The sequence below is a fragment of the Thunnus thynnus genome, chromosome 8 (genome assembly GCF_963924715.1).
Source record: "Thunnus thynnus chromosome 8, fThuThy2.1, whole genome shotgun sequence".
Lineage (NCBI taxonomy): Eukaryota > Metazoa > Chordata > Actinopteri > Scombriformes > Scombridae > Thunnus > Thunnus thynnus.
The window spans coordinates 1,953,387-1,976,971 of NC_089524.1; the positions used below are offsets into that span (position 1 = coordinate 1,953,387).

At 39.4% G+C, this 23,585-nt stretch overlaps 2 protein-coding genes across 3 annotated transcripts; both read right to left on the reverse strand.

Moving 5' to 3' along the window:
- Positions 1–2,897: 2,897 nt before the first annotated feature.
- LOC137187285 (trichohyalin-like) lies at positions 2,898–9,567 on the reverse strand. 2 transcript variants are annotated; one of them, XM_067596083.1, is made up of 3 exons: positions 9,381–9,567; positions 8,203–8,289; positions 2,898–6,308 (listed from the first exon to the last, which is right to left on the reverse strand). In XM_067596083.1, the coding sequence occupies exons 2-3, from the start codon at positions 8,222–8,224 to the stop codon at positions 3,769–3,771; spliced, it is 2,562 nt and encodes an 853-aa protein (XP_067452184.1). In that variant the 5' UTR covers positions 8,225–8,289; positions 9,381–9,567; the 3' UTR covers positions 2,898–3,768. The 2 variants fall into 2 exon arrangements, with proteins under 2 accessions (XP_067452184.1, XP_067452183.1); XM_067596082.1 differs by having other exon boundaries at positions 8,203–8,304.
- A 3,044-nt stretch (positions 9,568–12,611) lies between these two features.
- On the reverse strand, positions 12,612–19,578 carry LOC137187275 (uncharacterized; the record flags this gene model as incomplete). The annotated part of the gene is made up of 3 exons (XM_067596062.1): positions 19,378–19,578; positions 18,199–18,300; positions 12,612–14,224 (listed from the first exon to the last, which is right to left on the reverse strand). Coding segments are annotated over exons 2-3 (1,635 nt in total), but the record flags the coding sequence as incomplete, so codon positions are not given.
- Between the last annotated feature and the right edge of the window lie 4,007 nt (positions 19,579–23,585).

A 23,585-nucleotide genomic window follows, 5' to 3' on the forward strand; every position in this document is an offset into this window, starting at 1 on the left:
AAATATGAATTGGACTAAAAATACATCTATATGCCCTCAACGAGTAGATAATGAACTGAACACATGGACACCATCCTTAACTAAAATAACCAAAAAGATAAAACATCCCTTCTGTATAACAAGGGGACAAGAAATAAAAAAGAAAATGGCAGCGCTCAGTAGTAAGCTACTGCAGCAAACTGAAAAGATAACATTGGAACAAATGGGGGCAACGACGGATAATGTTAGCAACTTGGGAATAGTGCTAAGTGTAGAATCAGAAGACGGTCTACAGCTAAGTCATAGGTGGCTGCGTATGCCAGAACAAGGGAGAGCTAAATTTCTACCAACCAACATGCCTTACTTTATATATAGTACTACAAACGCTGCGGCAATACAATGTGAGCAAGTTATAATAGACCAAGGGCTAGCACTGATTGTTATGAACATTAATACGTACTACAATCAGTTCATCTTACCATCCCTAGACAACGGCACAAGACCACTAGCAGATATATTTTGGCTGTGTGATGACAACCAACAAGTAAAAGTAACGTTACCTAAAAAGTGGACAGGGATATGCGCGCCAGTTATGGTAACGGGACAAGTTACTGTAATTAGTGAGCAAGCAGCAAAAGATAGAACAACCAAAAGAATTAGGCGAACGGCTCAGACTCCATGGAAATTGGATGATAACATATATATAGCATGGAACCAGGAGCCCATTGGAGTACCAAAAAGACCATCAGGCAGAAGGGGAGGACTGTCCTAAAATCTCATTAACATATGAATATGATTTAGTAACAGCAGGATATAATCAGGCAACAGCAAGATATTACGACTATCCTTATTTTCCCTACTTTCCCCTCAGCACTAAATATACAGTCAACATGATTACTATATTCTATGGAGAAGACATATTGTTTAGCACTCACATGTTCCTACAAAGATATGGTAGGGCAGGACTAGAACGACTATCAACTAGATACGAGCAGAAGTATAAAAGGATACTTGAGTTATGGCAGCTTGGCAGGGAGATGGATGCTGAAGCAGATGAGGAAGAGGAGTAATAGCTGGCAGAAGTCTGTGTCAATCCTCATTATGTGATGTTCTACCCTAGATAGACATGGCTGAACAGTGGCTGTGCTATTACGGCATGGATGGGCAATCCAATGCAGATTACCAGGATGGCCTACACATGCCAACAGGACCAACACCAGGGGGAAATGCAGCTCCAGGTTTGGCGTGTATACCTGGGCATTCCAGCCATCATCAGCAGAACCCACCTGGACCGAGAGCTGGCCACCTCAACCCTCCACATCATACGAGCCACCTTTGACGGGACCCACCTGGACTGAGAGCAGACCACCACCACCACCCTACAAGCCACCATCAACTCCATGGCTCTTGAGGAGCAGGACCCGCCAGGAACAGCAACCACAACCGCCGTTGGAACCCATGCAATACTTATACACTGAATCAGAAGGCATCAAAGGGGGGAGGGCGTCAGCTCCACTATTAAACGAGAAATTGATAACAACTCAGTGGTGACTGACCTGCTGCCCGCTCCACCCTCCTTGCGGGAAGGACCAAAATCTAGTCCTACACAAAACTAACTACTGTATTGTCCAATGATTGTTTTTTGATTTGTTTTCCTTACTACTTAAGACTACTACTAATACTTATGGTACTGAAACTAAATGGATGTGCCTGAACCCCTATGACTTTGATGTATTTGTCACCCATTCCCCATATTGCAGGATCCCTGTTATTAAGATATGACATGGTTTGTGAACCTAAAAACAGTGTACATATATATCGATTGGCAATGGGACCTTATCATCCCCAAGCATTATCGATGGGACTTTTAGTCCCAAAGGGGGGAAATGTGGTGTATTTTCATTAAATGTCATTGGTGTGCTTAAAGACAATATTAAGCTATGCAGATTGATTTGATAAGTTTATAAGCAATAAGGGCTAGTGTGATACAATTTGTATTGGTGTAGTTATAATCTCATGAACCATATTTAATCACAATGTACGTATTGAGGCACGGTAGAAGAATCATAATCATACACTGGAGAAATTTGAGTGTGTTTGTATTACATGTCACTCTGCTTGGGTCTGCATTAAAGTCTTCACCTTTTAAAAAAAATATACTCTCTGGAGGAGATCAAGAAATAAGGTTGTAAAATGACTAGAATAACTTAAAAATAAGAGGCCAGAAGACAACTTGGCAATAATGGTGTAAAATGATTCCCAATACTTATATATAAAAATTGGATATAATCAGGTAGAATTGAATATGCCAGTACATATCCTCAAACAGCTCAAAACTTGTTTTGAAGAGTTTTGACCAACAACGAGTGACGGAGATAAAAGTAACATAATAATTGGTCAAAAATTAGGGAGGGTGGATGATAAGGTGTGACCTAAGCCGACCCAAGGACATAAAAACAATGCCCCAAAGAAAAAAACCTTTGGAGCGATTTGGTTCTTTGTAAAAGTGCTACTTGCTCCCCTTTTTTGCCTGCAATAAAAGAACACTTTGCTGCTTGGACCTCTGACTCCCTTTTTATTTTCAAGAGAGAGTTTTTTGCTCTGGTACATTTTTCTGCAAAAATTTGATACAACAATAACTAAACACAGGGCTGTTTCTGGACATTTTGGTGTTGTAGGTGAGATGTCCACTAGCAGAATCGATCTTTTCATTAGAATATTTATCAACAATTCTATTAATTTTATGATAGCTTTTTATTTTACATGTGACTTGATTCAGCCTCACTCACATTCTGTTCTGTGTCATGTCATCAGCATCATCTTTCAGGTAGTATTTGTACATGCACTAGTCCCTGTTGATAGTGGGTTTCACAATGATGGTTATTCTGCTTGGCTAAGAATGACTTAGACGACACAGATCAATGTTGAGATATTTCTTTAATAGGAGCACTCAGGTCATCACTGTACAGGCTTGTAAAGAGAATGACAAAGAAAGAAGCGGCATGAGTTCACTTTATATATGCTTCAAGTGAACATCTGGATTTCCACTCAAATTCTTGCTCCATATGTTAATTTGGCACATAGTCAAAACACATATAGTTCCTACATACATTATTAACACAATTCCAGACATCTTTGTACTGAATCCATCAGAAAATGACAGTTTCTAAGAAGTGTTGTTCTCCATTATCAGGAACTCAGAAATCTTGTGACTCTGGGTTTCTTTCTTAACAGTCAATGTCTGCAGCTGAGATATCTGATAGTTAAGAGTACACTGAATATACACTGGACATACATGATTGTAAAATACGTTACATCACCTGTAATGACTTTTCCTGATTTTAATCATATCAGGATGTGATACAGAACATATTCTGGGTATTAATATCTCTGTATGATTATAACAATATCCAGGTTACTGATCATCTGTGCAGGAGTGTCATCAACTCATCACAGATAGTCTATATAATATTTATTTTAATTATGTTTTTATTTCAACTTACAGTGCACGCTAAAATTAGTAAAGCATTTTAAATATGTTTTATAGCTGAATAACATAATGATGATATTAACTGACCGTCGATGAGTTTACACTCTGATTCCAACACTGCAGCTCAGAATAACATGAGATGAATGTGTGATGATAGTTGGAAATAATTTCCTATCTTCCTTACAGATGGGGTCATGGCCTCAAACATCAACCACTTCTCTAAATGGACAAACAATAGGAAGAGTAACATCCCATGGTGGCAATTAATTATTATTTAAGTTAATTATTGAAAGAGTTTATCAAATGGGTCTCCTAAACTTTTTGAAAAAACCACCTTCATTTTTCCTCGCCTCTACCTTCTTCCTCTCTGTCTCCTCCTCTCTTCTCTCATTCTCCCTCCTCTCTTCCTCTTTTCTCTCCTTCTCTCTCCTCTCTTCTACCTCTCTTCTCTCCCTCTCCTCCTCTCTTCTCTTCCTCTCCTCCTCTCTTCTCTCCCTGTCCCTCCTCTCATCTATTCTCTCATTCTCCCTCCTCTCCTCCTCTTTTCTCTCCTTCTCCCTCCTCTCCTCCTCTTTTCTCTCCTTCTCCTCTTTTCTCTCATTCTCCCTCCTCTCCTTCTCTTCTCTCTCCTTCTCCCTCTTCTCCTCCTCTTTTCTCTCCTTCTCCTCTTTTCTCTCTTTTTCCTTTCTCTCCATATCCTTCCTCTCCTCCTCTTTTCTCTCCTTCTCCTCTTTTCTCTCTTTCTCTTCTTTTCTCTCCTTCTCTCTCCTCTCCTCATGTCTTCTCTCCTTCTCTTCTTTTCTATCTTTCTCCTCTTTTCTCTCCTTCTCTCTCCTCTCCTCCTCTCTTCTCTCCCTCTCCTCCTCTTTTCTCTCCCTGTCCCTCCTCTCCTCATCTCTTCTCTCATTCTCCCTCCTCTCCTCCTCTTTTCTCTCCTTCTCCTCTTTTCTCTCTTTCTTCTCTTTTCTCTCCAAATCCTTCCTTTCCTCCTCTTTTCTCTCCCTCTCTCTCCTCTCCTCCTCTTTTCTCTCCTTCTCCCTCCTCTCCTCCTCTTTTCTCTCTTTCTCCCTCCTCTCCTCCTCTTTTCTCTCCTTCTCCTCTTCTCTCTCCTTCTCCTCTTTTCTCTCCTTTTCCCTCCTCTCCTCCTCTTTTCTCTCCTTCTCCTCTTTTCTCCTCATCTCCTCTTTTCTCTCCTTTTCCCTCCTCTTTTCCTCTTTTCTCTCCTTCTCCTCTTTTCTCTCTCTCTCCTCTTTTCTCTCCTTCTCCCTCCTTTCCTCCTCTTTTCTCTCCTTCTCCCTCCTCTCCTCCTCTTTTCTCTCCTTCTCCTCTTTTCTTTCCTTCTCCCTCCTCTCCTCCTCTTTTTTCTCCTTCCTCCTCCTCTCCTCCTCTTTTCTCTCCTTCTCCTCTTTTCTCTCCTTCTCCTCTTTTCTCTCCTTCTCCATCCTCTCCTCCTCTTTTCTCTCCTTCTCCTCTTTTCTCTCCTTCTCCTCTTTTCTCTCCTTCTCCCTCCTCTCCTCCTCTTTTCTCTCCTTCAGCTCTTTTCTCTCCTTCTCCTCTTTTCTCTCCCTTTCCCTCCTTTCCTCTTCTTTTCTCTCCTTCTCCCCTTTTCTCTCCTTCTCCTCTATTCTCTCATTCTCCCTCTTCTCCTCCTCTATTTGCTCCTTCTCCCTCCTCTCCTCCTCTTTTCTCTCCTTCTCTCTCCTCTCCTCCTGTCTTCTCTCCTCCTCCCTCCTCTCATCCATTCTCTCCCTTTCCCTCCTCTCCTCTCTTCTCTCCCTCTCCTCCTCTCTTCTCTTCCTCTCCTCCTCTCTTCTCTCCCTCTCTCTCCTCCCCTCCTCTCTTCTCTCCTCCTCTCTTCTCTCCTTCTCTCTCCTTTCCTCCTTTCTTCTCTCCTCCTCTCTTCTCTCCCTCTCCATGTTCATCTGTTTTTCATTCTCCATCTTCATTTCCTCAAACTTCCTCTCCCACTTCTGCTCCATATTTTGCCTCTCCCTATTAAGCTGCATCTCCCTCTCCTTTTCCAGATCCCACCTCTCCTTTTCCTTTTTCAAGTCATTCATTGCCATATTCATTTCCTGTTGTTCCTTCTTTCTCTCCTCCTCTCTCTCTCTCTTCTCCTTCTCCCTGTCAGCCTGGAGTTGTTCAGTAATATCTTTGAGATTTTGGTCATATTCTGCTTTTACTTTCCTCTCCAGTTCCTCTTCCTTTTTACGTTCTTCCTCCTCCTTTTCTTTCAGGATGCGTTGTTGTTTTTCTTGAAAGGCTCTTTCTGCCTCTTGGAACATCTCATTGGTGTAGTGGCTTCCTCCATTCTTCTCCACTATATTTCTGATCTTGTTAAACAGCTCAGTGACTTGAAGGCGATCCTTCAGCTTATTATTGAAGACATGGTACTGATCATTACATCTGGCCACAAGTTCCTGCAGGTCTTCGCTGTCCTTCATGTACTCCTCGATAGTGGTGTCATCCAGATTGTCTCCATGAGTAAAGAGAACCATGCTGTATTTGTCTGCAGCCTGTCCAAACATCTCTTGAATCATCTCCACTGTCTGCTTTTCTTCTGGTGTGAATCTGTCCACCCTGATAACTATCAGGAAGATATGGGGTCCAGGAGAGGAAAAAGAGATGCATTGAATGATGTTTCTATTTGTTTTATCCTGGTCATACCTGGTGTCAAACAGGCCTGCAGTGTCAATAACAGCAACCTTTTCTAACTCTTCAGTTATAAATGTAGCACTGCACTTTGATTCAAAGCAGTGACGCCCAAGAATGGTATTTCCTGTGGCACTCTTCCCAGTTCCACTCTTCCCCACCATCACAATCCTCAGCTCCTCCTGTCCTGTTTGGAAGGGATGAAAAATATGAAATAAGAACTCTAATGGCCAATCCACATAAAAAGTGTTTTTAGAGGCTTTTTAGACGTCCAACAGTTGCAAACTGATATGCTTCCATTTTATTAATTGTACCAATCAACACTGGCTCCAAGACGTGCGTCATCCTAGGACCCCCCATGTTTTCTGAGTTTTGTTCTCTGTCTTGTTTAGTGTAGCGTAATCTGTACAGACAACTTTTTAAATTACACAAAAATTCTGCTCTATGTTTGTCTTGAATTTATTAACAGTATCTACATTGATTGATCGGCTCCCAGTCTGTCGGTTGACTCGCCTGCTTCTCTACAGGCAGATTTCCCTCATCCACTATGGTGGGTGGGGAAAAATTACTAAATACAAACACTGTCGATTTCTTCCTGTGGAGCCGACATGAAAACTATTAACTATTAATAACTACCTGGATACGCGCCTCCACTCAGCCTTACTGCCAATTTTTCCCAGTGGCCACTTGTGGTATTGCAGTGAGACCACTATTATAAGAGAGACATTTATAAAGCTGTTGACACCTCGAACTGCAAACAAGGTCAGTTGTTGCTCTTTATGTTATTGTGGCATCATCCTAAGTCTATGGACCAAGCAGCAGAAACACTACTGTGCATATTTAGGTGGCTGCACAGACTTTTTTTTTTTTTTTTTGACTTATGTGCCAGGTGAGCAATTTTGATTCGACTGAATAGTTTGAGTCCGGTATCTAGTTCTTATAATACATCCATGATGCTAATGTGTGTGTAAATAGTTAGAGTTCACAGTTACACAAGATGTTTCTCAGTAGTGTTTTAATAAATGCAGATGTCAGGTTGAGTAGCAGGAATGGACGTAATTGCAGAGACCAGCATGCAGAGATTGCAGGGTAGACGAAAACCTTTAATCTTCAGGTGGTTAGGATAGGACAGGACAGGACAGGACAGGACAGGACAAATGATTCAACACAAACTCAACTCAAAACCAGATCTTCAATACAGACTAAACTAATCAGGGAATAGGGAACAGGTGATGAGACACAAGGGCAGGCTGGGAGTGATTGGCTGAGGGAAACACAGGAAGCAGGTCAGGGCTGATGAGACTGATACAGGGCAGGTGTGGGGAAGACACAGAGCAGAGCAGGGCTAACGAGGGTGAAGCAGGGCAGGTGAAGAGGAGTACATTAATACACAAGGGAAACACAGTAACAAAACCAAAACCCAGAAAACACAATATTCTAAATACAACCCACACCAAGAACCATCATGAACCTAAACTAAAGTACACAACACGCCAGGCTAAACAACAAAAGGCAGTCCAAACCCACCACCCAAATATAACAAGAAAACCCACATGACCCCAAGGATGAAACAGAAGTGCAAACCAGGAAACCCCAAAGAACACAAAAACACAAAAAGACCAAAAAACACAAAAAGTCCAGGCAGGGTGTGACAGCAGAGGCTTCATGTAGCATCTTGCTATATGTTATCAATCCATCTATAAGTTTGTATAGATCTTTGTATAGTTTGTATATCTGTAATTTTGCTTTCTTGTTCTTTTCTGTACACACAACATCTATTGTATGCCTGTCCGTCCTGAGAGAGGGATCCTCCTCTGCTGCTCCTCCTGAGGTTTCTAACATTTTTTTCTACTTTAAATATTTTTTGAGGAGTTTTTCTAATTCTCCTTTTTCTATTCTAAGGACAGATGATGTTGTATTGCTGTACAGACCTCTGAGGCAAATGTGTGATTTGTGATATCAGGCTGTATAAATAAATACTGACTTGACTTCACAAATACAAAGAAAAAACATACTGGATACAATTTAAGTCAAAGGACCATATGAACATGAATATAGTAGTATCATGAGTCATGACTTACCACATTTTAATTTGCTGGCCATGTTTGGGTTTAAGAGTGTAGAGTTGATGCTGCAGCTGAAGTGAAAGTCTTTCTGGTGCTAAACCTCTTTATATGGAGGCTCTGTGGATCAAAAACAGGAATTTATGACTGTAGGCCGACTAGAGAGAAGCAGAAACCTTGTTGGGTGTGTAGTTAGTTTGGTTACTGTACAGTGTAGTTAAATAATAGTCACCCATTCAAACATGAGCCAAATGTATTTTCATGCACAGTGATAATGATTCAAAAAGTCTGTCTATTTAAGTTTCTTCATGGCATTTTACATATTTTCAAAATCCATGTGTATGTGATTGGTGCAGAGTGGGAGTGGAGCTGTTGGTAATGCTGCTGATTACAGACTGCAATTTATAGTGTAATCATTTGGTGAATATATACATACATACATATATATAAATATGTGTCTTTGTGTTTGCAAAGTCAGAAGCTGAAGTGCTTTGCTTGAAGAAGCTAACAGCTGAAATACTAAAGCTGAGAGTTGAACTGTAGTACTGTAAAAGGGGCTGAAATGAATTGCCTCAAATTGCTTCAAAAAGTTTCACATGAAAAGCCGGCTGGTGAAGCGCTTTGCTGAACACCTTGCAACCTAAAATGCATTGCACACAGCTGAAATGTTTTGCATTGCAGAAAAAAGTGGAAAGGTTAGATGCGTAGTTGAAGTGAAAGCACTGACTGGGCGTTACAGTTGTAGTTGTCTTAAAAGTACAGATATGACCTGGAGTTAACTGAAGGCTGTTCTACTTTCCATTTACGTGTCAAATAATATTTGTATTTAATTTTGCCAAAAAAATCACTGAATGCAGCTTTGAAAACTTGGATGTATGTTCATGTGTAATTACAACACTTTCAGAGAGGAGGGTGTCAGCAGACATTAGACAGTTAAGATCATGACTCAGTATTTATGAATCCTTTTAGGATTTAAAGTTTCAGTCAACTTTAAAGCTTCATTTAACAGCAGGAATAAGCAGCTTTCCGGTTAAAAGAAAGATCAGAGAAGTTGGACCTACAGGACAGAAAGTGGAGGACTTGGCGGAGCGCAAAACGCGCAGAATGCAGATCAAATAGTCAGCAGAGCGCACTCATACCACTGTATCTGAGTCATGTTAACATGGTATAGTGCGGGTTTGCTTCAGAGCACTCACCTACTGAGCTCATTAGACGCGTCTTCGGGCTGGATTTCTGCTGCTGACCACCTCTCCTGGAACAAAGTGTGATGTTATTCTGATCTTATTTCTGTTGAGATTAATTCTGCATTACAGTCTCCACCCGCATGTTCACTGACTATCAGAGAAAGTTTAGTCCGTCCCAACCGCATCACATCCCGTCCAGTCAAACCCGCCCACAGACCTACTTTCGTTTAGACCTTGAAGTGTGTTTGGCTGCAAAAAATGTTATGACTTTGTGTGAAAGGCGCCATATAAGACGGAAGGAAACATGCTGAAATCGTCTGTTCTGCTAAATAGTTTATTAGTATACCAATGTTTCATCTGTTAATATCAGAAATCAATGAACCAATGCCTGAATGTTGATTCAGTGGTATTTTGCTATAAAGGTTGCTGTGAGGCTGCAGCTGAAAAGGATGAGCACAGCTAAAGCTTCATATAAACTTCATATATAAAGGCCTGTAAAAATATAATTTAACAGTACAGCTGATGACATGTGTCATGATGTGCTTTGCAAAGTTTATTCTATGGATGAAATCAGACTGTATGTAGGAGCTTCAGGAAAGTTATTAATGTGTATAACTCTTAAAACAGATCATCTCCTGTGGACCATGGGTTGTGATAACTAAACACAGGGCTGTTTCTGGACATTTTGGTGTTGTAGGTGAGATGTCCACTAGCAGAATTGATCCTTTCATTAGAATATTTATTAACAATTCTATTAATTTTATGATAGTTTGTTATTTTACATGTGACTTGATTCAGCTTCACTCACTTTCTGTTCTGTGTCATGTCATCAGCATCATCTTTCAGGTAGTATTTGTACATGCACTAGTCCCTGTTGATAGTGGGTTTCACAATGATGGTTATTCTGCTTGGCTAAGAATGACTTAGACGACACAGATCAATGTTGAGATATTTCTTTAATAGGAGCACTCAGGTCATCACTGTACAGGCTTGTAAAGAGAATGACAAAGGAAGAAGCGGCATGAGTCCACTTTATATATGCTTCAAGTGAACATCTGGATTTCCACTCAAATTCTTGCTCCATATGTTAATTTGGCACATAGTCAAAACACATATAGTTCCTACATACATTCTTAACACAATTCCAGACATCTTTGTACTGAATCCATCAGAAAATGACAGTTTCTAAGAAGTGTTGTTCTCCATTATCAGGAACTCAGAAATCTTGTGACTCTGGGCTTCTTTCTTAACAGTCAATGTCTGTAGCTGAGATATCTGATAGTTAAGAGTACACTGAATATACACTGAAGCTGACCACTGACCAATCAGATCAGGATCCCAACATGGACAAAAGTCTAGAGTTTACCATAAAGTGACAAGAAAAAAAAGAGTGATAAAGCGTACTGCAGGCTATATTCTAGTAGAATCATTTTATTGTTCCAGGCTTGAATTTCCACTCTGTTTAAAACAGCTTTTAACAAACAGACGTATAGTTCACGACTCTAAACACATAATAATGTTTTTAGCTGATGATCAGTGTCGATGAGTTTACACTCTGATTCCAACACTGCAGCTCAGAATAACATGAGACGACTGTCTGATGATAATTGGAAATAAAAATGAAACCCTCTGTTGTTTGTTATTAGAGAAATGATCCACACACTGTTAATCAGCTCCTGTGATTGTAAATGCAACATGCATTGCAGATTAACCTCATCAGTCAGTCAACTACTTTTCCTCTCTTTGCTTTGGCAGCAGAAACAGTCTTTTTTCAGTTTTTTATGTGCATGACATATTCAGAATAGTTTCTTCATAATCCAACTAAAAAGCAAAACTCATATATAAATAGTTCCCACATGCATTTCAAGCCTACTTTTAATATTTGGAAATCATTTCTAGTGTTTCTACATCTTCTAATTCTGTTGTATGATTATATTGTTAACATTTCACTTTTTTAAATATCACTTTTTGCTGTCGCTAAAACAGAGCTTTCCCCCAGATAAATGATGTTACATATCACATGATATCACATGAACCTGAAAGAGGCGTAGCTTGAAACCCAGAGCTGACTGAGCTTATTGATAACCAGCTTCATGATACCAGTTATCCAGACAGCTAATGTTAATAACACAAAGAGAGCCAGACGAGGTTGAACTTGCTTTGTGATAAAGGCCTCCGATCTACTACATCAGCTTCACACATTCATTTTGATGATGAATTTGTTACATAGCTCTTCCTCAGCAGGTCCAACTGTACAGTGCGACGTGTTGTTATTTCCCTCCTCTTTAAAGACTTAGCAAAGCTTTCCTATCTTCCTTACAGACGGGGTCATGGCCTCAAACATCAACCACTTCTCTGAGAGGACAAACAGTAGAAAGATTAACATCCCATGGTGACAAAAAGTGGCGAAACCCGCTGATCTCCTCCAGAAGTCTTATCCAGAATCTGAGTACAGTTCCACTGGTGCCACTAATGACCTTGAGCTTGTTTATGTTTGCCTGTTGTAAATGGACTGACAATATATGACATTAAATATATGTCCATACAGTAGCTGCTATGTGCAACATTTTGAAAAATCTAAGCAGAAAATATCTTTCAATTAAATAAAATCAAACAATTACTACTGTTATTTTTTATGTATGATGGCAAAAGGTCAAAAATGTTGAACAATAACACAAATCCACCTGTCAAATGCCTGAAAGTTGTTTCCCTTTTTATAAACATGGCTTTTTACTACATTCTGGACAGTAGCTGTAATGTAAATTGCACCTAAACTGCACCTTTAAATAATGAATGTACTGGATTTTTATCTTCAGCTATCAGTCTGGTCTTTATTTCACACTCTTTCTTCACTTTTTTCACTGGTCTTTCAGTTTTCTTTCATACTGCACCTTTAATTGATCAATTAATTGAACAGACTCCTTCCTTTCCTCTTCTCTCTCTCTCTCTCTCCTCTCCTCACTCCTCTCTCTCCCTCCTCTCCCTCCTCTCTTTACTTCTCTCCCTCTCCCTCTTCTCCTCCTCTATTCTCTCCCTCTCCCTCCTTTCTTCTCTTTTCTCCCTCTCCCTCCTCTCCTCTATGCTTCTCTCATTCTCCCTCCTCTCCTCCTCTTTTCTCTCCCTCTCCCTCCTTTCTTCTCTTCTCTCCCTCTCCCTCCTCTCCTCCTCTATTCTCTCCCTCTCCATCCTCTCCTCCTCTATTCTCTCCCTCTCCATCCTCTCCTCACTTCTCTCCCTCTCCCTCCTCTGCTCTATTCTTTTTTCCCTCTCCCTCCTCTCCTCCTCTGTTCTCTCCCTCTCCCTCCTCTCTTCCTCTATTCTCTCCCTCCTCCACTCCTCTTTTCTCTCCCTCCTCCTCCTCCTCCTCTCCTCTTCTCTCTCCTTCTCCCTCCTGTGCTCCTCTTTTCTCTCCTCCTCTTTTCTCTCCTCCTCTTTTCTCTCCTTCTCCTCTTTTCTCTCCTTCTCTTCTTTTCTCTCCTTCTCCTCTTTTCTCTCCTTCTCCCTCCTTTCCACCTCTTTTCTCTCCTTCTCCTCTTTTCTCTCCTTCTCCTCTATTTTTTCCTTCTCCCTCCTTTCCTCCTCTTTTCTCTCCCTCTCTCTTCTCTCCTCCTGTCTTCTCTCCTTCTTCCTCCTCTCCTCTATTCTCTCCCTTTCCCTCCTCTCCTCCTGTCTTTTCGTCCTCTCCTCTCTTCTCTTCCTCTCCTCCTCTCTTCTCTGCCTCTCCCCCTCTCTTCTATTCTTCTCTCTCCTCTCCTCTTCTCTTCTCTCCTCCTCTCTTCTATCCTTCTCTCTCCTCTCCTCCTCTCTTCTCTCCTCCTCTCTTTTCTCCTTGTCTCTCCTTTCCTTGTCTCTCCTCTCCTCCTCTCTTCTCTCTTCCTCTCTTCTCTCCCAGTGCTCCCTCTCCATGTTCATCCGTTTTTCATTCTCCATCTTCATTTCCTCAAACTTCCTCTCCCACTTCTGCTCCATATTTTGCCTCTCCCTATTAAGCTGCATCTCCCTCTCCTTTTCCAGATCACACCTCTCCTTTTCCTTTTTCAAGTCATTCATTGCCATATTCATTTCCTGTTGTTCCTTCTTTCTCTCCTCCTCTCTCTCTCTCTTCTCCTTCTCCCTGTCAGCCTGGAGTTGTTCAGTAATATCCTTGAGATTTTGGTCATATTCTGCTTTTACTTTCTTCTCCAGTTCCTCTTCCTTTTTACGTTCTTCCTCCTCCTTTTCTTTCAGGATGCGTTGTTGTTTTTCTTGAAAGGCTCTTTCTGCCTCTTGGAACATCTCATTGGTGTAGTGGCTTCCTCCGTTCTTCTCCACTATATTTCTGATCTTTTTAAACAACTCTGTAACTTGAAGGCGATCTTTCAGCTTATTATTGAAGACATGGTGCTGATCATTACATCTGGCCACAAGTTCCTGCAGGTCTGTGTTGCCCTCCATGTACTCCTCGATAGTGGTGTCATCCAGAGATTCACCATGAGTAAAGAGAACCATGCTGTATTTGTCTGCAGCCTGGCCAAACATCTCTTGAATCATCTCCACTGTCTGCTTTTCTTCTGGTGTGAATCTGCCCACCCTGATAACTATCAGGAAGATATGGGGTCCAGGAGAGGAAAAATAGATGCACTGTTTGATGTCTCTATTTGTTTTGTCCTGGTCATACCTGGTGTCAAACAGGCCTGCAGTGTCAATAACAGCAACTTTTTCTCCATCCATTTTACTTGTTCCCTTAAAGCACTCTTCAGTTATAGATGTAGCACTGCACTTTGATTCAAAGCAGAGACGCCCAAGAATGGTATTTCCTGTGGCACTCTTCCCAGTTCCGCTCTTCCCCACCATCACAATCCTCAGCTCCTCCTTTTCTGTTTGGAGGGGATGAAAAATATGAAAAAAAATTAAACTCTAATGGCCAATCCACATAGAAAGTGTTTTTAGAAGCTTTTTAGACGTGTAACAGTTGCAAACTGATACGTCTCCATTTTATTAATTATACCAATCCACACTGACTGAACTCAGACTTAGCCTCTACTTGTGTTGTTTTCACATAACTAGATCCCTGCTTGTGTTGTATCAACTCTCAGATGTACATTGCTTGGATAAATGTGTCTGCTAAATGAAATTGTAGATTGTAATTAAAGCTGCAAGCAGCATTGAACGGGCCCTTGCGCCTCCGCGCACGTCAGGCTACGGCGCAATCGAAGGGCTTCTGTCACGGACATGTAGATGTCTTCAGACCCGGGCTGTTTTCAGACAGTGCAAGAATGAGATAAACATCACTTCCTTTGTCCACTCTTTTGCCTGCTGCTGGGGCTGCTTCGCTGAAATTTCATAGGGGGCGCTATTCAGCCAGTTTGCATCACTGATGGAATATTGTCATGTAGACGTGTTCAAGCTTGGACTCTTATCAAACATGTAAAGTCTGGTGCAGACTGGAGCATTTACAATTAAAGCTGCAAGCAACGTTGGTCGGGACCTCGCACTCTGGCCCGTCGGGATCAGATCATTTAGCTTTTTAAAAATGTTGGATATTTCTTACAAGTGTGGTGTGCTTTTATTTTGAAAGTTTGATTGACAGGATGAGAATTTTTGTGCAAATTTTGGGCCCATTCACCTTAATTTCAATTAGTAAATTGAAAACTCTTGATAAGTTTGTGTGTAAAACAAATTAATTTCCTAATTTTCATCAAGTCTATTTTTAGAAAAGGAAAGACTTTTAACCCACATGACCTGGTCAAAGTTTGATTGACATGTGTACTGTCAGGTGTGTAGAGACAATAAGTAACTGCAGCTGGACACAGAAAAATATTCATACATTTGAATGGAGAGTGTGAGTGAACCCACACCTTTTTGAACATTTACTGCTTCCACATAGTTTTAGATACAGACTTCATTTGAACAGTAAATGAATCACAAGACTTTGACCTACAAATCTTGAATTTACATGTTTTTTTCTATCTTTTATTGTTTTTGAGACTTAAGTGTGAGTTTTAAAGTCTTTTCTTGCTCCCCCTGTGATTTTATAATGAGCGTGTATTACGGAATGTTTCACAGCACTGAGGGAGTGACATCACCAGGAGCAGAGGAGGATTTTAGAGTACGCTTCTTATGAAATCTCCTCATAAATCCCATGACTTTGGCCAAACCTTACAATAAAAATCATATCTTTTAGTAGGAAATTTTGTAGTGAATCCATTGATACAGGTTTGAAAGTGGTCAGACTTATAGTTTAGATGTCATAAGCCTCTGTTTGACACAAAGTTCATGTCCATAGATTGCCTCCCCATTGTTTTACATTGTAAGGGTGATGTGGCACTGCAACTTTCAAGACTTATAAAATCCAAACCGTTCGAGTTATTACATAGTTTTTAACAACATTTTTTTCAGCACAGTGTCATTAGTCATGTATCAAAGTTTGAAGTCGGTACCATTAACGCCCTCTGAGGAGATAGCGTTTGTTCGGAGTTTGTTGCGTTTGTTGGAATTAGGTCAGGGGTGTCAGTGTATGATTTGTAGGTCTTGATGAGATAAATAATTGAGTTTTGGTTTGATCTCTCCATGACATTCCTACGGGTTGTGGCAGCCATTTTAGTTACATAGGTGGCGCTGGAGAGCACATTTTGGCACTTTGGGGGTTCATTTTTACATTTTATCAAATTTTTCACCAGACTTGATGTGCGTACCAAATTTGGGGAGTTTTTGAGCATGTTTAGGGGGTCAAATTCAGGTCTGATGTCTCGTAATAATAAAGAAAGAATCCTTTTGGCTCAGGCCCTAATCAAAACTGCAAGCAGCGTTGGTCGGGACCTTGCACTCTGGCCCGTCGGGATCAGATCATTTTGCTTTTTAAAAATGAGGGATATTTATTACAAGTGTGGTGTGCTTTTATTTGACATGTCTGTCTTGCTCACACCTGTGTCCTCAAAATCATGCAAGTTTTGGGCCCATTCACCTTAATTTCAATTAGTAAATTGAAAACTCTTGATGAGTTTGTGTGTAAAACAAATGAATTTCCTAATTTTCATCAAGTCTATTTTTAGAAAAGGAAAGACTTTTAACCCACATGACCTGGTCAAAGTTTGATTTGAATGGAGAGTGTGAGCGAACCCACACCCTTTTGAACATTTACTGCTTGCACATAGTTTTAGATACAAACTTCATTTGAACTTTAAATGAGTCACGAGACTTTGACCTACAAATCTTGCATTTACATGTTTTTTCTATCTTTTATTGTTTTTAAGATATTAGAGTGTGAGTTTTAAAGTCTTTTCTTGCTCCTCCTGTGATTTTATAATGAGTGTGTATTGCGGAATGTTTCACTGCACTGAGGGAGTGACATCACCAGGAGCAGTTGGAGAGGAGGATTTTAGAGTACGCTTCTTGTGAAATCTCCTCATAAATCCCATGACTTTGGCCAAATCTTACATTGAAAATCATTTTTTAATAGGGAATTTCGTGGCGAATCCATTGATACAGGTTTGAAAGTGGTCAGACTTATAGTTTAGATGTCAGAAGCCTCTGTTTGACACAAAGTTCATACCCATAGATTACCTCCCCACTGTTTTACATTGTAAGGTGTGATGTGGCACTGCAACTTTGAGGGCTTATAAAATCCAAACCGTTCGAGTTATTACAAAGTTTTTAACAACTTTTTTTCAGCACAGTGTCATATGTCATGTATCAATGTTTGAAGCCGATACCATTAATGCCCTCAGAGGAGATAGCGTTTGTTCGGGGTCCAAAATTGTGGCAAAGTCTTATTTTGAAAGGCTAATTTCAGACTTCCTGTTGGATTTAGGTCAGGGGTGTCGTCATATGATTTGTAGGTATTGATGTGATGAATGATTGAGTTTTGGTTTGATCTCTCTATGACATTCCTACGGGCCGTGGCGGCCTTTTTAGTTACATAGATGGCGCTGGAGAGCACATTTTGGTACTTTAGGGGTTAATTTTAGGCTCAGTCCCTATAAATAAACACACACAGTTGATTTCTCCTTGTGGAGCTGACATGAAAACTATTAACTATTAAAGGTTTTATATGTAGAATTGTGAAGCAATTTATGTGTATTAATTTTTTTTTATTTCCAATGAGTGAAGGGGTTATAATGTAACATAAAAAATGAGACCCTCCCTGACTTTCTCGGTTGTCTGTAAAACCCTGTGGACTGTGGATCCCTGTGGATTTCTATGTGATGGACCTTACTGCCAATTTTTCCCATTCGCCATGCATAATCAGCACAGCGCTGAAGCAAACCTGGAAGGTTTTTTTTTTTTTTGACTTATGTGCCAGGTGAGCAATTTTAATTCAACTGAATAGTTTGAGTCCGGTATCTAGTTCTTATAATACATCCATGATGCTAATTTGTGTGTAAATATTCAGAGTTCACAGTTACACAAGATGTTTCTCAGTAGTGATTTAATAAATGCAGAGGCTTCATGTAGCATGTTGCTATATGTTATCAATCCATCTATAAGTTTGTTGTCCTGTTCCATGCTCTATTTCTGTAATTTTGCTTTCTTGTTCTGTTCTGTACACACAACATCTATTGCAAGTCTGTCTGTCCTGGGAGAGGGATCCTCCTCTGCTGCTCCTCCTGAGGTTTCTAACATTTTTTCTACTTTAAAGTTGTTGTTTTTGAGGAGTTTTTCTTCATTCTAAGGACAGATGATGTTGTATTGCTGTACAGACCTCTGAGGCAAATGTGTGATTTGTGATATCAGGCTGTATAAATAAATACTGACTTGACTTCACAAATACAAAGAAAAAACATACTGGATACAATTTAAGTCAAAGGACCATATGAACATGAATATAGTAGTATCATGAGTCATGACTTACCACATTTTAATTTGCTGGCCATGTTTGGGTTTAAGAGTGTAGAGTTGATGCTGCAGCTGAAGTGAAAGTCTTTCTGGTGCTAAACCTCTTTATATGGAGGCTCTGTGGATCAAAAACAGGAATTTATGACTGTAGGCCGACTAGAGAGAAGCAGAAACCTTGTTGGGTGTGTAGTTAGTTTGGTTACTGTACAGTGTAGTTAAATAATAGTCACCCATTCAAACATGAGCCAAATGTATTTTCATGCACAGTGATAATAATTCAAAAAGTCTGTCTATTTAAGTTTCTTTATGGCATTTTTACATATTTTCAAAATCCATGTGTATGTGATTGGTGCAGAGTGGGAGTGGAACTGTTGGTAATGCTGCTGATTACAGACTGCAATTTATAGTGTAATCATTTGGTGAATATATACATACATACATATATATAAATATGTGTCTTTGTGTTTGCAAAGTCAGAAGCTGAAGTGCTTTGCTTGAAGAAGCTAACAGCTGAAATACTAAAGCTGAGAGTTGAACTGTAGTACTGTAAAAGGGGCTGAAATGAATTGCCTCAAATTGCTTCAAAAAGTTTCACATGAAAAGCCGGCTGGTGAAGCGCTTTGCTGAACACCTTGCAACCTAAAATGCATTGCACACAGCTGAAATGTTTTGCATTGCAGAAAAAAGTGGAAAGGTTAGATGCGTAGTTGAAGTGAAAGCACTGACTGGGCGTTACAGTTGTAGTTGTCTTAAAAGTACAGATATGACCTGGAGTTAACTGAAGGCTGTTCTACTTTCCATTTACGTGTCAAATAATATTTGTATTTAATTTTGCCAAAAAAATCACTGAATGCAGCTTTGAAAACTTGGATGTATGTTCATGTGTAATTACAACACTTTCAGAGAGGAGGGTGTCAGCAGACATTAGACAGTTAAGATCATGACTCAGTATTTATGAATCCTTTTAGGATTTAAAGTTTCAGTCAACTTTAAAGCTTCATTTAACAGCAGGAATAAGCAGCTTTCCGGTTAAAAGAAAGATCAGAGAAGTTGGACCTACAGGACAGAAAGTGGAGGACTTGGCGGAGCGCAAAACGCGCAGAATGCAGATCAAATAGTCAGCAGAGCGCACTCATACCACTGTATCTGAGTCATGTTAACATGGTATAGTGCGGGTTTGCTTCAGAGCACTCACCTACTGAGCTCATTAGACGCGTCTTCGGGCTGGATTTCTGCTGCTGACCACCTCTCCTGGAACAAAGTGTGATGTTATTCTGATCTTATTTCTGTTGAGATTAATTCCGCATTACAGTCTCCACCCGCATGTTCACTGACTATCAGAGAAAGTTTGGACCGTCCCAACCGCATCACATCCCGTCCAGTCAAACCCGTCCACAGACCTACTTTCGTTTAGACCTTGAAGTGTGTTTAGCTGCATTTACCTCAGTAATAATGTCCACATCAACACCACCTCCACCTGCTGCCTTCTCTCTCTCCACCTTGTGTTTATGTCTTTGATTTGTCTTATTTTATCACTTCATCTCCTTTTAGTTTTCCATGAACGTGTTGGATCCTTATTAATACTTATAGGCTATGATAAAGATTATAATATCACAGTTGTATGACTATAATAGTCTTTCTCAGGTGGAGTTAAAGTTTGTGTTTTTTAATGAAGATATTAACATTGATTTTACTGTACTTAAGTACACATTTGAAGTACTTGTACTTTGCCTGAGTATTTCCATGTGATGCTACTTTATACTTCCACTCCATTACATTTCAGAGGGAAATATTGTACTTTCTACTCCACTACATTTATTTGACAGCTTTAGTTACTTTTCAGATGAAGATTTGACATAAAATAACATATTTTTATATTCTAATTGTTGTATAATTTTTTTGCTTTTTTATTTTCTTTGAAAAAAATTAAGAACTTTGTGTGAAAGGTGCTATATAAGAAAAGCGTATTAGTGTAATTATTATTATTATTACATGATGCAGTACTATTACTAGTAATCTACTCAAAGTATCTAAAATTGGCTCCACATTCATGAACTACAACATTGAACTTACATGAATGTGTTAGAGATAAACACAAACAATATAATATACTGTAATAGTATATGTTAAGTCCCCAAAAAGGTGTAGGGGATGAGGGAAGTAACATTGAAGGATTACCCAGATAAGGAGGAGGGGGAAACTGAGATGTATAAAAAAAACAAGAGAATTTATTATACGATATATTTGAATGTGTGGGGGCTGAACCTAGAGAGAGATAGAAGGAAAGAAAAAGGCAAAGAGGCACACACAGCACCAGGGCTGTAACAGTATAAAACTCGAAAAGAAGCCAGTCTGCATAAAGAGTACTTTTACTGTGGATAGTTTAGGCACATTTTGCTGTTAATAGTATTTTTACTTAAGTCACATTTTGAATTCAGGATTCAGTTTCTTTAGATCACAGTATTTCTACATTTGCCAGTGGTGGAAGAAGTATTCAGACCCTTTACTTAAGTAAAAGTACCAATACAGCGATATAGAAATATTCCTCTACAAGTAAAAGCCCTGCATAAAAAATCCTACTGCAGTAAGAGTACATAAGTATTACTAGCTTGATGTAGTTAAAGTATTGCAGTAAAAGTACATAAGTATTATGAGCTTGATGTAGTTAAAGTATTGCAGTAAAAGTAGTGGTTTGGTCCCTCTGACTGATATATTATTATATATGACATCATTAGATTATTAATAGTGAAGCATCAGTGTTAGAGCAGCATGTTACTGTTGTAGCTGCTGGAGGTGGAGCTAGTTTACACTACTTTATATACAGTTAGCTAGTTTAGTCCAGTGGTTCCCAACCTAGGGGTCGGGCCCCTCCAAAGGGTCAGCAGATAAATGTGAGGGGTCGTGAGATGATTAATGGGAGAGGAAAGAAGAAAAAACAAAGTTTGCATGTGAGAAGTTTAGAGGGAAAAATCACTATTTGGTGGAGCTGTTAACAACTCATAGACATGTGAAATGTGACCCCGACTACACACTGCTTTTTGTAAGACGTCAAAAGCCAAAAAGGTTGGAAACCACTGGTTTCATCTTTAACAATGTGTTGTATTTTAAAAGCTTGTTATATTATCCATTGTGTCAAATCTTCATCTGAAAAGTAACTAAAGCTGTCAAATAAATGTAGTGGAGTAGAAAGTACAATATTTCCCTCTGAAATGTAGTGGAGTGGAAGTATAAAGTAGGATCCTCGCAGGTTGTGGTTGCAATCGAAAACTGCAGCAACAAGTGACTTTTTCACCTGGACAAGCAGAAAACTATAGAAATCCCTGAAAACTTGGAAGGTGTATTATTACAATATTCATTTTGAAATCCAAATCTTAAAGACAACAAACATGTTCCCCATCTTTTATATTCCACTATACTTCCTCTTTACAGAACAGCAAGGCAAGTTTATTCAGCACATTTACAAAATACACCATGAGACATTTTAAACACATAAAAGAAGATGAAAATTGTAGAAGAAAGTGAACAGATGAAAACAGAGAAGCAGAGGAGAATGCAGGATGTGAGCACAGTGTGGATGATGGTAAAAGTGTCAAAGATTTAATTCAAAGCAATTGAGGAAAAAAATTTAACCTGGTTTTAAAGTTGGTGAGAGATCAAACTTAAACTGTTTGTTTCATCTGTGTGTGGTCAGCCTGCTCGCCAGAATAAAACGTTGGCATTGTACGTTTCTGCAAACCACAGAAACGTTAAATATCTACGTTTCAACACGTGTAATACGTAGCATATTAACATTTCAACAAAACGTATCACATGAAAATGTCAACAAAACGTATTATATCAACATTTCCAAAATATTTCTATTTCATTTCTAAAGTGACGTAGTTCGCATTTGATCTATATGAGTTGATCTTTCCTACATAGGAGGAGAAAGGGCAGGTGGGACGGTTAGTGAGTTGGAAATCAGCAAAGAACACGGTCCGAGACCACCTCGAAACCGACACCAATGTCCGCTTCCCATTTCAACCGACAAAAGCGGGTGTTTTTAGCGAGATGTCAGGACATTTGCAGCCGTTTTTCTAGCGAGAAAACTCTTGAAAAAACTGTAGAAAAAGCTTTTTTTTAGTGAGACATCGGGCGTTTTTATTTTATTTTTTATTTTTATTTTAACCCAAACCATGATCTTTCCCTAACCCTAACCAAGTGGTCTTTGTGCCTAAACCTAACAAGACCTTAATCACAGCGTTGTCACACCATAAAACATCATTATTCAACGGGTAGAAATGTTAATATTCTACGTTTGTAGAAATGTGGATATGATACGTAATTCACGTGTTGAAACGTATATATTCAACGTTTCTGTGGTTTGTAGAAACGTTCAATACCAACGTTTTCTTCTGGCGACTGGGTTGGTGTGGCATAGTAACCATCCTGCTCCACCTTCTGTGTGGACTCTTGGAACAATTAACAGGATGTTACCAGACAGGATGTTTGATATTTCCACAGTGCATACCCAGAACAGAACGGCCCTTTTTACATCAGCTCATGTCAATGGGTTCAAAGTTTTAGTTATCAGATCACTCTGGCCTGAATGGGAAGAAGCCAGAAGATGGCAGCAGAACTCCAAAGATCCTCTTGACAATGGTCCAATATACAGTCAGTACAGTCAATACAATCAGACCAAGTGACTGTGTACCCCTACAGTTCCCCATAAGTAGCTCAGAGTTAAAGAAAAAAATATGACGCTGTCTGACATCTAATCTGTATCAGCTTGTTCAAGCTCTACATTGAAGATCCATGTTTAAAGAGAGTAAAATACTTAAAACAAACACATTTTTTTAAGGTCTGAACCATTCCATCAATGGAAATATATTCAAGATTTCTTTTGCATTATTTCATACACATTTCTCCAAAATTCAGCCTGAAACATTTGATATATAGAGAAATTCTGAGATCTCTGAGACTTTTTCACCCTGAAATCCCTGAAAACTTGGACATTTAATTGTAACAGTCAATTTAAAAAAATCAATTTAAACCTTAGAAAAATGTCATGACTACAAATATGTGCATTTCTCAATACTTCCTTTTTGCAAAACAATAAGGCACATTTATTAAGCACATTTACAGAAGGCAAAACAAATTTAATACACATTAAAAATATAATTTAAATTCTAAAAGAAACTGAAAAGCTGAAAACAAAGACAGAAATAGGGGAGAGTGCAGGATGAACAATGGTTCCAAAAAATAAGTAATAATAATAAATAATAAATAAGATTCAATTAAGAGCAATGCAGAACAAACATGTCTCTAACCTGATTTTAAGACTTTTATCTTTGAGCAACCCGGTCTCACATGAAAATGTGTAATAGCTATGTTGGTCCACAGCACAAAACATAAAAGTTTCAC